At 36.0% G+C, this 15,281-nt stretch overlaps 1 protein-coding gene across 9 annotated transcripts in view; it reads left to right on the plus strand.

Annotated features, from left to right (window-relative positions):
• LOC145263697 (rho GTPase-activating protein 12-like) overlaps window positions 1–15,281 on the plus strand; it is a 451,066-nt gene that overhangs the window by 392,447 nt on the left and 43,338 nt on the right. For all 9 annotated transcript variants that reach the window (XM_080120640.1, XM_080120644.1, XM_080120638.1 and 6 more), the window contains one exon: window positions 6,801–6,960. In XM_080120640.1, coding sequence (XP_079976766.1) covers window positions 6,801–6,960 — 160 coding nt within the window. The remainder of the gene's footprint in view (window positions 1–6,800; window positions 6,961–15,281) is intronic.

Genomic DNA, 15,281 nt, shown 5'->3' on the forward strand with positions numbered 1-15,281 from the left:
TTGCCTATTGAGTTTATTATATATCTGAATTACAACGAGCACTGTTCTTTTCTTGTATTTTAATTAAATTAGTAATTTTACTATTACATTAAAATGCACTCTGCTCTTTAGACTACTGTTCTAATCCCCTTTAAATTATATATATATATATATATATATATATATATATTACTCTTTTTCACCCCAAACAAGGCCTATTTCTACTTGAACCATAAGGGGCTACTAATTGGGACCGTTTCTAACAAAAAACTGTGGGGAGTTGAGCAACAAGATGTCTGTTCACATCGCATTTAAATTTCTGCAGGTTAAATAGTCAGTGAAGCAAGAAAAGGGAGGGGGAATTCCAAAATTTAGCTGTTTAAAGGATGAAACTATTAGACAGCTACTCAGCATGTAGGAACCTCAACAGTGAAAGGATGGGATTTTGCTGCTTGATGTGTTAGTCTGGGGATGTATGTCTGGGGGGCACAAGTGCTATGAGTTCATCGGAGCACATTCCGTTAAAATACTTGTAAAACAGGCACATGGATGTGACATGATGGCAATGGGACAGAGGTTGCAGCTTGGATGATGGTGCAGGACCTATTAGATTGGAGACTCCTTTTTGGATCCTGTCTAAGAAAAAAAGTCTAGTGGTAGACAGGCCAGATGTTGCAACAATACTCCATACATGGGCGAATGATGGCTTCGTACAGATATAGAATACCCTCTCGTGTTAGTGATTTTCTAGCGTGGTAGAGAGAGCTCACTTTCTTTGCAGCAGCCTTGGCAATGTCCTCTATGTATTTGTTTCAATTCATGTTGCCTGTGAATGATAGGCTGAATGATTTGAAAGATGGGCTCTCAGGTATGGCGTTATTTGTCATGGTAATCGTTAGTTGAGAAGATTTTTTTTAGTTGTTAAAGGAAAAAAAGCTTAGTCTTAGTATATTAAGTGTTACCAACCATTTATAGCTCCATTCCATTACAGACTGACGGTGATTTTGTAGTGTTTCTGCCATTGGTTTGGATATGTGTACATATTTTTTCTCTCATGTCTATTATGGAGTGTGAGGCTATCAGCAAATATACACTTCTCAGGTACAATTTTATCAGGGAGGTCATTTATGAATATCAGGAATAATAAAGGTCCAAGCATTGACACCTGAGACATACCTGTATTAATATCATGTTATTTAGAGGTATGGCCATAGAGGAAAACCTGGATTTTTCTCTTGTCTAGCAAGGATTTGATTATGCTGAGTATTTCTTCAGAAATACCATATAAAAGTTGGGGGTTTTTATGGAAATCGCTCTGGACAAGGCATGAAGCCACTTAATGTACGGCATAATCACGTTGACACACCGGTTCCTGCTGGATCACCGAAGTTAAGCAACGTTGAACCTGGTCAGTACTAAATGGGTGACTATTTGGGAGTTCCAGGTGCTGTATGTGCTCTCCACTTATCTCGGCATTATTTCCAGTTGTCCTGGACATTTTGTTGCCACTGGACTGAAACAGTGCCGATTCAGGAGAGGTGTGAAGATTGTGCAACGCTTGCCTCACAATTACATGTGCAACTGCCCCTACAGGGGATATCCTTTGTTTTTCGAGACTGAACAAAGGCACTTGGACTTGGGATGTAAGCAGCTAAAAATACTACTTCAAGGTTTTTTTGTAGTTGTTAAAGGAAAGAAGCTTAGTCTTAGTAGCATTAAATGCTACCAACCATTTACAGTCCCATTCCACTGAAAATCTAAGATTTCTGCCATTTCCTTAGAAATCCATTCGTTTTTCTCTCATGCCTGTTATAAAGTGTGGTATTATCAACAAATATACATATCTCAGACACAATTTTATCAGGGAAGTCATTTATTAATATCAGGAATAATAAAGATCCGAGGATCCATTCCTGAGACACACCTGCATTAATATCGTGTTGATTAGATGTACAGCCATCGAGGACAACCTGGATTTTTCTCTTGTATAGGAAGGATCTGCTTATGTTGAGTATTTGTCTAGAAATACCATAGGATTTAATTTTCATGAGAAGCCCTTCATGCCAGACCTTGTCAAATGTTTTGGATATATCAAGGGTTACAGCTCTAGTTTCCCCCGTCTTATCCAGTGCATCGTATATGCGTTCAGAAATGACAGTTAAAATATCTACAGTAGAACAGGCTGCCTAAATCTGTTGATCAGAAAGAAGCTTAGTATTTTCAAGATGATGAACTAGCGCTTGATTGATTAAAGACAAAGATTTTAGTGAAGAGGGAAAGGAGACTGATGGGGCAATAATTGAGTGAGTCAGTTTTATTTATAACTAGCCTGGGTGCCTGGCGTTGCCCGGGTTTTTGGAGGTTTTAAAAAAAAAGTGGTAGTAGGCAGGCAGGCTCAAAACCCCTCTGATGTCTTACCCCTACTCCACAACATGACTGGAAGTGTAAAGCGTTCAAATTTAACGAAGTCAATCAAAAAGATGACTTGTAGAAATGGCGTTGCTTTTAAACCTCCCACAAAGGTCGTTTTTAATGTGGGGGGAAAAGCAGCTCCAAAAAGGGGACACTTTGGCAGTATCCAAATAAATAGTAATTGTTTTAGTATGAAGGGTTTCCTCAACATCGACCAAGGAGCAATTACAGAACAGATACTACCTGGGCGAAGAAGTTGGCAGTTGTGTTTGATTTCACTTTATTTATACAAAAAAGACAAACAAACACTTGAAACGAAGGAATTTTTTAAAACTTGATCAAAAAAAAGATAGAGACAGTGTTCGTTTGTGAATCTGAGTTATTACGATCTAGAAAGTATAAGAAAACTTCTCCCGGAATCTAACCGATGCAAGAATCCCCACCCAAAAAGCCTTTTGCGGACATATGCAAACGCGCGCGCCCATTTTATATATTAGAAGATTAAAATAAACATTTGAGATGTTCAGTGCCAATGCTTGACTCTCATGCCCACCTCATTCCAAGGGCTATGAGGCCAGTAGTTCTAACTCACTAGATTCTGATTCCAGTTCACGTTGCCTGTGAATATTAGGCCAAGGAGAAACATAGGCTTTCAGGTATGATGTTATTCATCATGGCAATCATAAGTTGAGAAGGTTTGTAATTAGTTGGAATTTCCAAAGGTTCAAAACCAACCTATGAAATGAAAAACTTCTTTTCGCATAATAATTTTTACTAGTAAGACCCACAATTAAAAACGTAGCTTTCACAAGTCATGAAAGCCAACAAACCTGAAGTCCAAGAATCTAGTTTTGCCCTCATGAGTTGAAAACATCCAAACTTAGGATTCGTTGTTTGATTGTGGCAATAAATATATCATCTCTAATGTAAATCTCACCTGTCTGTTTAAATATATGTGTGTATGTATTATGTTTGTATGTCTGCCTAAAGCTTTTGCCAGAGGCAACAGATTTTCACAAGATCAGTATCGCTTTGAAGCTCAACCCTTCGGATCACAAATATTAAAAAATTGGCTAAAAACATTAATTCCTTCACCCTCAAATGAGCACTTTTCTATAAGGAGGGGGGGGGGTCGCTTTTTTCGCCAATATTTTCAAAAGTCATCCCCTCTTTTTGATTGACTAGCCTTGATTTAAACCTTTGCTACTTCTGGTTTGACAATGGATGCAACGGCAAAGACGTCATGTTTTTTTTTTTCACATTCTTTTCCTCCTTTGTGGTACAGGTTCGAGCCTGCCTGCCTACTACCACTTTTTTTTTTTTTTTTGCTCAACATCTCCAAATACCTAGGCAACACCAGGCTAGTCTCTCATATTCTGTAAATTATTATATATATATATATATATATATATATATATATATATATATATATATATATATAGCTTAGTGCGTAAGAAGAAAAGAGTGAGCTCAATTCTATAAGAGGAGACTTATCTGGATAATATAAAGTATCCCCATTATGTTACCTAGCATCTTCTCTACTCTTCTGATGAGAAGCATTAGATTTCAAAATGCCTTGGCATAAAGAGTCCCTTCTATCCTCCAACTAATTGTTTCTATTCTCTTATTGAATAAATGAACCAATCTATATTTACCAATATATTGTTTTTGTGACTTCATTTCATATTCCTATTCTTCTCCTATATATATATATATATATATATGTGCGTGTATATGTATGTATGTATACATATATAAGAAAATTAAATGTCAAAAAACAATGTTAGATCTTCCAGTGATTTTTGCTGTCATTTTTAATAATTTTACAACCGTTGTTATTAAGAAGATGACTCAAACAAAAATAGAGATTATGGTGATGGCACAAAGAGGCCAAGGGACAGGTGGCCATGACTAGCATGCACTTGCTGCAAGGAAACAGTAGCTGCACATGGGAACAAACCTAGAACTGTTTGATTTTGAGGTAATTATAATTATGAGGCAATCACAATTATGTAAAATAGACGCTGTTGGCATTCCAAAATGACTAAATAAATGGAATGTGATTTTTACTCAAATATCTGTTTATGTTTGGATTGCATATGTTTTGGATAGGTGTCTGTGAAAAATAAAAGATTCTGCTGAGTTTTCTTCAAAGTTTTATTTAAGAAAAGAGAGGCTCATATGAATAGTTCTTTATTTCTGAAATTTAACTTCGTAACTTAAAAAATGAGTGATGCACAGACATACATCAAAGTGACATTCTCCTTAGATTATTCTACATTATTGACCGTCTCATTCACATGGCTTCTCAGAGAGAACTGAACTGAAAACCTTGGTTTTCTCTCACTTTTTCTTTTTTTTACATGGGAGTCACCACTTATCAAGGCTAGAAAGCTACTCGAAGATAAAGATTAATGAATGTAAGGTGGTAGTGTAATAATCGTTAATGATGTAAATAGGGTAGAATTTAATTATGTATGAGGACGGATCCACAAGAACTTGTTTATACTGGAGTTGAAGTCTACCATGTTGTATTCAACAAGGAAGCAGGATAGTGAAACAATGTTCTACAGGTGAGCAGTTCAGGGAAAGAAGTTTTGTTCATAGAATCTGTGTTCAGATTTAGGCACAGATAGAAAGTAAGGGAAATCGTTTATAGTGGTTGTAGCTAGTCGAGTGTTTTTGTGAAAGTTTGACAAGGGAGAACCTCACTCAAAACTTTCATATCCTCATATTGTTCAACTGTTTTGTCTACCGTTTGACCTTTATTCCTGCCCTATCACCCCTCTTTCATTCAACTCCTGTAATTTGATTAGCCCCACCTTTTTCCTTCACTGCAACTTCTTTCTCACAGATGTGATGTTGCTAGTCTCAGTCTTTTCTACAAATGCTATGATGGCATCTATTCTTCGGAATTGTTTGATATATTCCTTGCTTCTTTTGTTCCAGCTCGTTTCACTCATTGTGCATCAATTCATGATATTAATACCTTAACTTCATATTCCAGTAGCTTCTTTCCAAGGATATCAAGGTTGTGGAACTCTCTTCCTACTCACTGTTTTCCTTCTACCTACAGGCTTTGTCTTTCCAAGACTAAAACCAATAGGCATCTTCTGTCTTTGTAATAATCAGGTTTCGTTTTTGTTAGCTCCTTACATCAAGTGGCTTCATACCTTGCCTCAGGCAATTTCTATTAAAAAAAAAACTTTGTAACGGTTCTGTTTTACCGATCTGGGTCATCATGAACTCAATGTGACCCTTGTCAAAATTTACACTAACTTAATTGTTACTGACACAGGATCCCTAATTTGTAAGAGGTACGGCTTGTACTTTATAAAATACTAGCTGTACCCGACCACACATTGCTGTGACTCAGTTTGGTTGAAGCAAGTATTAGGGTGATTTTTATCACATGCACACACAGAGATACACACACGCACACACACGACTGTAATAACTTGTAAATACAATATAAAAAAAATAGCACGGTAACATAAGTGCATCAGCACAATTTTTATTATTAACATCTATGACTTATTTAATAAAAAATAAAAATGATTTTAACCTATTTTTATTTTAGTTCTTTTTTTTCAGTGACTACTGTTCAAATGTTAATATTTTATATTTAAATCACTGTACCTGGCCATGCATTGCTGTGGCTCCGTTTGGTTAAAGCAAGTATTAGCACACACACACACACATGATTGTAATAATCTAAGCATGTAATGAACTTGACGCCGTGTGGAAAACATATCTCTTAGTGATGCCATGTTTTAATTTTAGTAACTGTTTATTTATTTATGAGAATTGAATTTCGGAATGTGAGAATTTTCAGCGCTCGTCCAATCAGAATGGACGGACTTTGGAAAGGGAGCCGTTATTGTTTATGAATCAGAAATCAGGAAGATTATGTTATGTCTATGTATCTATTATGATGGGTCTGATCACAGTATCTGTGGAAAATGTAGAATTGGTTCCATAGAATTGGTGGCAGTGTTAGGACTAAATATTTAGAGAGAAAAATAGGGACTCCTTCCTCTAAAGATGTTGCGATTGTAATGGTGTTGTTCATCAGATGCAATGTAGCATTTTATTATCAAGACTGAATGTCTCTGAAATGGTGCTTGAAAGCTACATAAGATATTGGCTATTAGGCTAGATATATTGAATTTTTATGTGACATCTGTTGTTGCAAACGTATGATACTTTGGTTCAGAAGTGAATTTCTGCAGTCATTTTATTATATAGGAGATAAGATGGTTATTTAGTTTTCTAGTGGAGATCCCATATCATATATTGAGGATGCTGGTACTTTTTATTGCTTTTTCCTTAAAGAGCAACAGTATTTTATGTTGGCATTAATTCTTGACAAATAACTAAGCATCTTTTTTTTTTATGTTTCTCTTCAGAATCCTGCTGACATTTCACCCCAACAAACTTCACCACATCAACAACCTTACTCTCCAACATCTCCACAGCCTTACCAATCAGACGCAGCGCCGAGGAGTCCAACTCGTCATACGATGAAAGAAAAATCTAGCTCCCCAGGAAAAGTTTTTAAAAGTAAATGTAAGTATAGATTTACTTATATATAATATAATACTGTTGCTACCTAGTTATGAACCTACCTATTAATATTGGGATGATTGAATGGAATCTGGAATTGTTAAAATTTGACCTATTTTCCGATACAAAAAAACGATTCTTTTATATTTTTTCTTTTGTTTGTTTCCGTTTAAAACTTAATTTTTCGTTGCTGATCCTAATGATAAAATGATAAATATTAATTGATTTTAAACCACCAAAAAAAAAAAATAAATAAATAAAATCTATAGATCACCTCCCACAATAGTTTTTTTATGTTTGCATATATTATATGGAGTTTTTATAGCCATTCGGAAAAAAGAATGAGTTTAAAATCTACAACTATATAGCTATATTTAGAGTCAGAATTGGAATCAGTAATTGTATTGGAATCAGGAATTTAGAACTCTATTGCATGCTTTAGTGATGCATATGTCTGGCAGATGTTGGAGGTGATATTTGCTTGGCCAAAAGAAGAAGGAGGACACAGAGAACTAAGCATATCTCTGGCTGAAGTCCAATTTTAGGGTGTCGGTCACTAGTTTTTAGGGGATATATTCCACACCAGTTTTTTTTTGGGGGGGGGGGGAGTTTACTTTAAGGGTATTTTGTAATGGGAGAAGTATTATTGAGATGAGCAGGATTCAGAGAAATATTTTCAGTGAAAAAGTCTTTTGTGTTTATAATCAGTTGTGAGAATCCCAGAGACAAGTTATACAGTAAACAAAACAAAATAATGAGTTCAGAAGTCATATATCCACAAAAGAGATGTTTTATGTATGTTTAAAATGGTATTTTACAGCGATAGGAAAAACATAGAATGTTTGTGAATATTTTAGGTGGAGGCCAGAAAAATCATTTCAAATAAATTCAGAAAGTTCTCTGATTGGTCCAAAACATAATTATTTGTTTCTATTTGGAATAGTGTATGCGTAGATGGCATGTGCACGAACGAATTGAATTTACACATTTTCATTTTGCACGACAATGTGTAAACATCAACCACTACACAACCAACCAGCAGATGTTTTCTTTGAAATAGAATAAGTATGTCATTGAATGGAATGTGAGAAAGGTAATGTCCCAGATTATCTGTAGAATAGAGACTTTCTAGCTGTTGTTAGATATCGGCAGGCAATCCCAGACTGAAAAAACATTCAATGGGTTGCACACATGTAAATTGATTCAAATGTGAAGAATTTGGGACTTTCCACCATTATCTAATGGAATGCATAATTTGACTCAGAAATATGTGAGAGCATATCTGTCAAAGTTTGAAACAATAGACAAAGGAAATATTAAACATTCTAATAGGAAAAGAATATTTTATGAATAAAATCATCACATAGAAAAAAGGCAGTCATTTGGTCAGAGAGTGACGCTGTGGCACGTGTCACCATTTCTTCACCACCCGACATCTGACAGCCACACACCCCCTACACCTTTCAGAAACGTTAAAAAACAGAATAATAACATGTCACCAAAAAGCTGATTTTCAGTGAGAAATAAAAGCAGTATATTTTTGTAGATCAACTGTGTTGTGATTTTTACTTTGTTAGTTTGTGTATATTTTTTGTGCCAGCGATAAAAGTTGATGTTAACATTATATAGACTGAACAAATGCATTTTGAACAATCGGCTACAGTGATTATGTAATACTGTTATCTCCAATGGACATCTTGAGTAAACATTTGGGTAGTTGAATGGTGACTACTAACAAAGTCAGAATTAATCAAGAGTGAAAAGATTCCAAAAGATGGGAAGAGGAACAGTTAGAGCTGCCCCACTGGGCAGAGAACATGGAATGAGAATTGGATGTTTGATGAGGTAGTTAGATTTTCTGAGGAAGAACTGTGTTAATGAGATTTGTCTATTTCAGTTTGGTTAGGCAAAACTCTAATTTTGCAAGTCTGCTATTCGACTTATGAAAACAATTACCACTTGTAATCTCCTAAAAAAATAATCATCTGTTATTTGTTTATAAGTCAGACTTGGGATTTTTGTTTGGAGGAAGAATTCATTTGTTGCAGTGTTAACTAGATTGAACAACAACTTTGGACTGGCACAACGAGTGGGATGATCGCAGTCTGTGTAGTGAATGTATAAGTGCTTGTTCATAATAGGAGATCTCCGGGCGGGGGGGGTATTCCATTTTCACTCCAAACAAGGCACAGTGCCACTTTGATGTACGAGGCTATTATAGAGGCCAAGTTGCAGAGATACTATGTAGGGAATTGAGCAACAAGATGTCTGTTCACACTACACTTGAACTTCTGCATGCCAGTATAATTGGGAAAGCAGGAACCCGGAAGGAAATTCCAAAGTCTAGCAGTTTTAGGGAAGAAACTATTAGAGTAGAAGGCCTTCTTACATCTAGGGATCTCTGTGTAGGGGTGGGATTTTGCTTGCAAAACAGGCAAAGGGATGAAACATTTCATCGATGGGACAGAGGCTGAAGCTTAGATGACAGTTCAGGACCTATCAGGATGGCGGCTCTCTTTTGAATCCTGTCTAGGAGCGAGAAACTAGTAGCAGATGCACCAGCCTAAATGTGACAATACTCCATACATGGGCGAATGGTGGCCTTATTGAGGTACTTGCAGATGTAAGTAACTTTCTAGCATGGTAGAGAGAACCCACCTTCCCTGCAGTGTCCCTGGCAATGCTCTCAATGTATCTGTTCCAACTCATATTCCCTGTGAATGTTAAGCCAAGGAGTTTGAACGAAGTGCTTTCAGGTAATGTATATTTAGCCATAGCTATTGGTGGTTGAGAAGGATTCTTGTAATTATTGAAGGAAACGAGCTTAGTTTTGGCAGCATTGAATGTGGCCATCCATTTTTGTCCCTATTCCACTCATCTACAGATTGGAGGTCTTCCTCTACTGTTTCTGCCATTTTCTTTGATATGTGTTCATTCGTTTTCCTCTTGTGCTTGTTATAGAACGTGGTGTCATCAGCAAATATACCCATCTCAGTAGCAGAATTTTAATTTTTAAAACTGGGAAATTGCTAGAACTTTCCATGAATTTGTGTTCTTTGCTTTTTGGTAGATACAGTCCTCTACCTGTACAAAAGCCAAATATGTCCTGGTGCCACATCTGGGGAGAAGCTTTTCTTTCCTGCCTTGACAGGGTACAAAACCGTCCTCAAAATCTAGTGAGCAAAAACCCTTATCGTCTCCTTATTCTTCTTTCTCACAGAAGAGACATTGCAAGTCTATCTCTGCTCTATCATTATTTTTATGGTAGGTGCTCGACTGAGCTTCAATCTATGATTCCTCACTGTAAAACATTTGCAACAAACACTCATCTAGCTACAACCATTGTCAATAATTTTCTTCACTCTCTATCTGTGCCTAAAACTAAACAAAAATTCTATGAACAATGCTCTTTCCTAGATCTATCTGTGGAACATAATACCGTGGGGTATATTATTTAATTAATTGGAATGCCCATCGCGCAATGGATAGAGACATTGAATTTCTACAGTTCCAGGTGAGCATTGTCTGAAGCGGTTTCAGTCTTACACAAAGCTGACCAGAGGCTTAGTTGGCCAAAACATGGTGAGATGACAACAACTATGGAAGGCAGTAATTGCTGAGAAACAACAACTAAAAGATGAGGATAATAGTCCGCAATAAATAAATGAATACTATGGGACGTCTTTCCAGCTAACTATAACGTGGTGATTTTCAAGTTTAATGCAAATAAGTTCTTGTTGAGCTGTCCTCTTATATAATTAAACCTGATCCAAGTTCCACCGTTACTGATCGTCAGAGTATTGTCTCACAGTCTACCTAACATTCATTAACTGTTATCTTAAAGTGGCCTCTGGGCCTTGATAAGCAGTGACCCCCAAGTAAAAAAAAAATCTGCTTTGTTGTTAAATAAGAAAAAAACTGATTTACTCCAAATCGCTAGGGATTTGCCTTATTTTTTGTTGTCATTTAATTTTTTTTTTACTCTTTTTAACCCCAAACAAGGCATATTGTCACTTGGAAAGAGCTACTATTTTGGGATTGTGTCTAACAGGGGTTTGTGGGGAGTTCAGCAGCGACTCATATAAATAAAGGAATATGTCAAGAGTTAATAATTCCTTAGTTTGTCCAAGTAGAGATCGTTGTTTTTTTAATATCTATTTGGTGTCTTTCTGTGTCATTTTGGCCTCTTGCTGGTTTGTTCTCCTCCTCAAAATAATTGTCTCTCAAAAATTTGAGACAAACCACATGGTTCAATTTGATAGCAGGATTGAGACAAACAGCTGTCTATTGTTTTAGTGTCACTAACTCTGGTGATAAAGATAATCCAACAAGGTCATTTTTTATTTCCTTCTGCCGCGCGTGTGTGTGTGTGTGTGTGTGTGTGTGTGTGTGTGTGTGTGTGATCATTTAATACAGGTATTGTGTTTGACCATTTCAATAAAAAACTAAACGATCAGAGAAAGCTTAATTTGTAAAATTAACTCATCTTGTATAAGTCTCACTTTTCATTTTATGGTTTTCTTCATTTATTCCTAGTTCTGTAGACTAAATTAACCATTCTTTTAATGATATACATGCAAACGCACACATAAATCCAGGAAATAAATGAAGGTTATAAAAAAGAAAACGTGAGTCTTTGAATTTTCAACAAAATTTTACCCTATATATATATATATATATATATATATATATATATATATATATATATATATATATATATATATATATATATATATATATTGTTGAAAATTCAAAGACTCACGTTTTCTTTTTTATAACCTTCGTTTATTTCCTGGATTTTTCCATTACAGCTGTTTCATTGATGAGTAGGCAATTTTACGATTTATATATATATATATATATATATATATATATATATATATATATATATATATATATATATAGATAGATAGGTTTTGTGAAAAAGTATGTTTTGGAGATTATTTTTCATTCTTTGTGTATACTAATCTTTTTTTAAAATTAGCTCTGTTTTTTAAATATAATAGAGAGAGAGAGAGAGAGAGAGAGAGAGAGAGAGTAAGAGAGAGATAGTAATGTTGGAGCAGTTAATCGGAATTGGAAATTGAAAAATCAGAATTTTGTGGGGTATCGGAATCTATTTAAATCAAAATCTTCCACTGCTGGGAGTAATGATAAAATAATAAATATTTATTGATTTTAAACTATCAGTAAAACTAAAATCAATAGATCATCTGCTATGGATGTATTTTTATGTTCAAGAAACGATTTCTAGAGAATAGGAATCGATAATTGTATTGGAATCAGTAAAAATATTAGAATCATCTATCACTATTAGCAATAATTGAAACTCTTAATTAGATTCATCAATGATATCGGTTTGAGAAGGACAGTAGCATAGTTTAGATATATTTCCCAGCTATCACACTCCAGCTATGTAAAGAAATTATATAAAGTCTAGACTAATGAGAAAGCCGGTTGACTTAGAATGAATGCTTTATGCCAAATTGATGGTTGAATATCGTTAAATTTGTGTCCATTTTTGTATTAAATATGTAATCCATATTCATTCCTAACTGTGCATCAAACAGATACCATAATACTTAGTTTGCTGCGCCTTATCATAACAAAGCTCCATGCAAAATTTCAGCCAGAGCACTTTCCAAGACAAGGCAGAATAGACAGATAGACTGAGAGAAATCTATATATATAAAAGCGAAAATGTATGTATGTATGTTTGTGTGTATGTGTGTATGTTTGTGTGTATGTTTGAATGTCTGCTAAAAACTTTTGACAGACACGACGAAAATTCACAAACTTGGTATCACATCGAAGCTCCATCCTTTGCTCAAAAAATATGGAAAATTGGCCAAAAACGTTAACTTTTTCACCCCGAAATCGACAATTTTCGACAAGGGGGGGGTCAACAAAAACGGTTCTCTCATGACAATGACCAATTCTACGCATGCGTCAGATGATGTTGTGGCCTGATTTACTTTAAATAGTTGAAAAACCGAACAAGTTTCATGTACGTTGCGTTAGCTCAGTTGGTTAAGGCCTTGGTTCATTATCTAAACGTTTTGGGTTCGAATCATGGTGTGAGATGTTTTTTGGGTTTTTTTTTTTCGATTTTTTAAATTTAAATATTGAACCAGTGTTTCGTTTTCTGCTTTTTTTTTTTTTTTTACTTCGCTTATTATTAGCGACACCCAAAAACACCCGGGTACCCACTGATTTTTAATTTTAATATCGAAACAGGCTTATTGAAGCCATTTTTCACATGTTCGTTTTTCTGTTTTCATCGTTCGTTTGCCTTACGTTAGTATTTTTTGTGTTTTTTTCCTGCTGAAGTGTTAACGTTGTTTTCTTTTTTTTACTTCACTTATAACAAACAAACCTACGTCGTCGTTGTCGTTGTCGTAACGCTCGACGACTTCCGGCCGCGCACCTCTTTCACTAACTCATTCTGGCTGGCCGATTTTATTTTCAAACTTCGCCTCAGGGCTTCGGGTTCGATCCTACCCCCCCCCCCTCGAGTTCTTTATAATTTAACACCACACACACCTACAAACACTCGGGCAAAGCTGGGTACCCCCGCTAGTCTATATATACAAAAGGCAAAATGTCCACGCACGTTTTTGTATGTCCAAGAAAGGCTTTTTTCGCAGAGGTTTTCGACGAGGTTACTATTTTGGAGAACTTTCCTTATACTCCCTAGATTGTAATATCTCCAACTTGCAAATGGAGATCGTCATTATCTTTATTTTGATTGACTTTTTTAAAAATTCCTGGTTTCCAGTATTTGTTGGGCTTTCTTGTATAAATAAAGCAAAACTAATTGGAGCAAAGTCGATCGCCTTTTCGGCCAGGACGTCTAGAAGGCAATCAGCTTTGATTAATGTAGCGAAAACACTTCATATCAGACAATTGCTATTCATTCGGACACTGCCAGAGCTCCCCCTTTTTGGAGGAGCTGGTTTTCCCCAACATCGTGAGGAAACAAGTACAGGGGAGAAAGCGAGAAGCTTAACTGGCCTGCAGCCAGACGTTCCTTTCTGTGCCTGCGTGAACTCATTCACTTAACTATCCATTTCTGCAAGTCAACTTTTTGAATGACATCGCTAAATTTGAACGCTTTTAACTTCCTGTCGCATCAGAGCATAGCGGTAAGATGTCAGGTTTTCTTTCACTTTCTTTTCTGCCTTCGCGTCACCGGTTCGAGTCTGCCTGCCTACTACCACTTTTTTTTTTTTTTCCGGTGATCAACACACACCTTCAATCACCCTGGCAATGCCGGGTACCCCCACTAGTATAATATAGAATATTTTGGTACTGGTATGGCTTTTGCGTTCCCTTGTCCACTCAGTTTTCTTGATGCTTGTGAAACAGTGACCCCTACAGCAGAATTAGAGAAAAAAGATTCAGGTCTCAGAAATGAGATACTTCAGAAGACTGCTTGACATCTCTTACAAAGATCACATAACCAATGAAGAAGTCAAAAACAGAATAAGACAAGACTTTGGTCCTTATGAAGATCCTCTTACCACAATCAGGAGGCGCAAACTAAAATGGTTGGGCCACGTAACAACAGGAAAGAGGCTTGCTAAGACACTGCTACAGGGATCAGTTAGAAGAGGAAGAAAGAGAGGAAGACAGAAGAAGAGATGGGAAGACAACATCACAAAATGGACAGGATTGAAGCTGACCGAGAAGGGAAGAATGGAGAGAACTGGTTGAAAGGCCATCTATAGCACCCCAACTGCAATTGCCACAGGGCAGGTGAAGATGAAGGTAAAGATAGCTCTTGTAATCAGACAAAATCGACTTTTTTTTTTTCTTTTTTTTTGGGGGGGACATCTTTCAGATATTTACCTATCACCCTCTTTTTATTGAGCCATGTGAGGTCATACCTGTTTCTATTATATTCTCACAGTTCCACAGAATAAGCTAGGTGTTATACTGCCATATTGTCCCAGAGAAACATGAGCTCCCCTTTTCACTGATCAAACAGAATCACCCTTGCTGGAGGCAACAGCGATGTCCTTTTTGTTGATGTGATTTATCTGACACAGTTTACGAGTACAAGTTCCTGCTTCAACCCAAACTTTCACACCTTTTTCAATATTTGCACGATTGATGCATTGTTGGAAATATTCTTAACAAGAATAAGTGGCTTTATGCAAATTGCATAAGTGACTTTATGCAAATTACCCACTATTACTTAAGGAGAAAAAAAAATCTTGAACTCTGCTCGTCCAAGGTTTTGTTTTTAGTATTTATATATAGCATCTTCTCAAGTAATAGTGGGTAATTTGCATAAAGTTACTGATGCAATTTGCATAAAA

This window comes from Euprymna scolopes, chromosome 39 (assembly GCF_053919585.1).
Source record: "Euprymna scolopes isolate OS-2025 chromosome 39, ASM5391958v1, whole genome shotgun sequence".
Classification (NCBI taxonomy): domain Eukaryota; kingdom Metazoa; phylum Mollusca; class Cephalopoda; order Sepiida; family Sepiolidae; genus Euprymna; species Euprymna scolopes.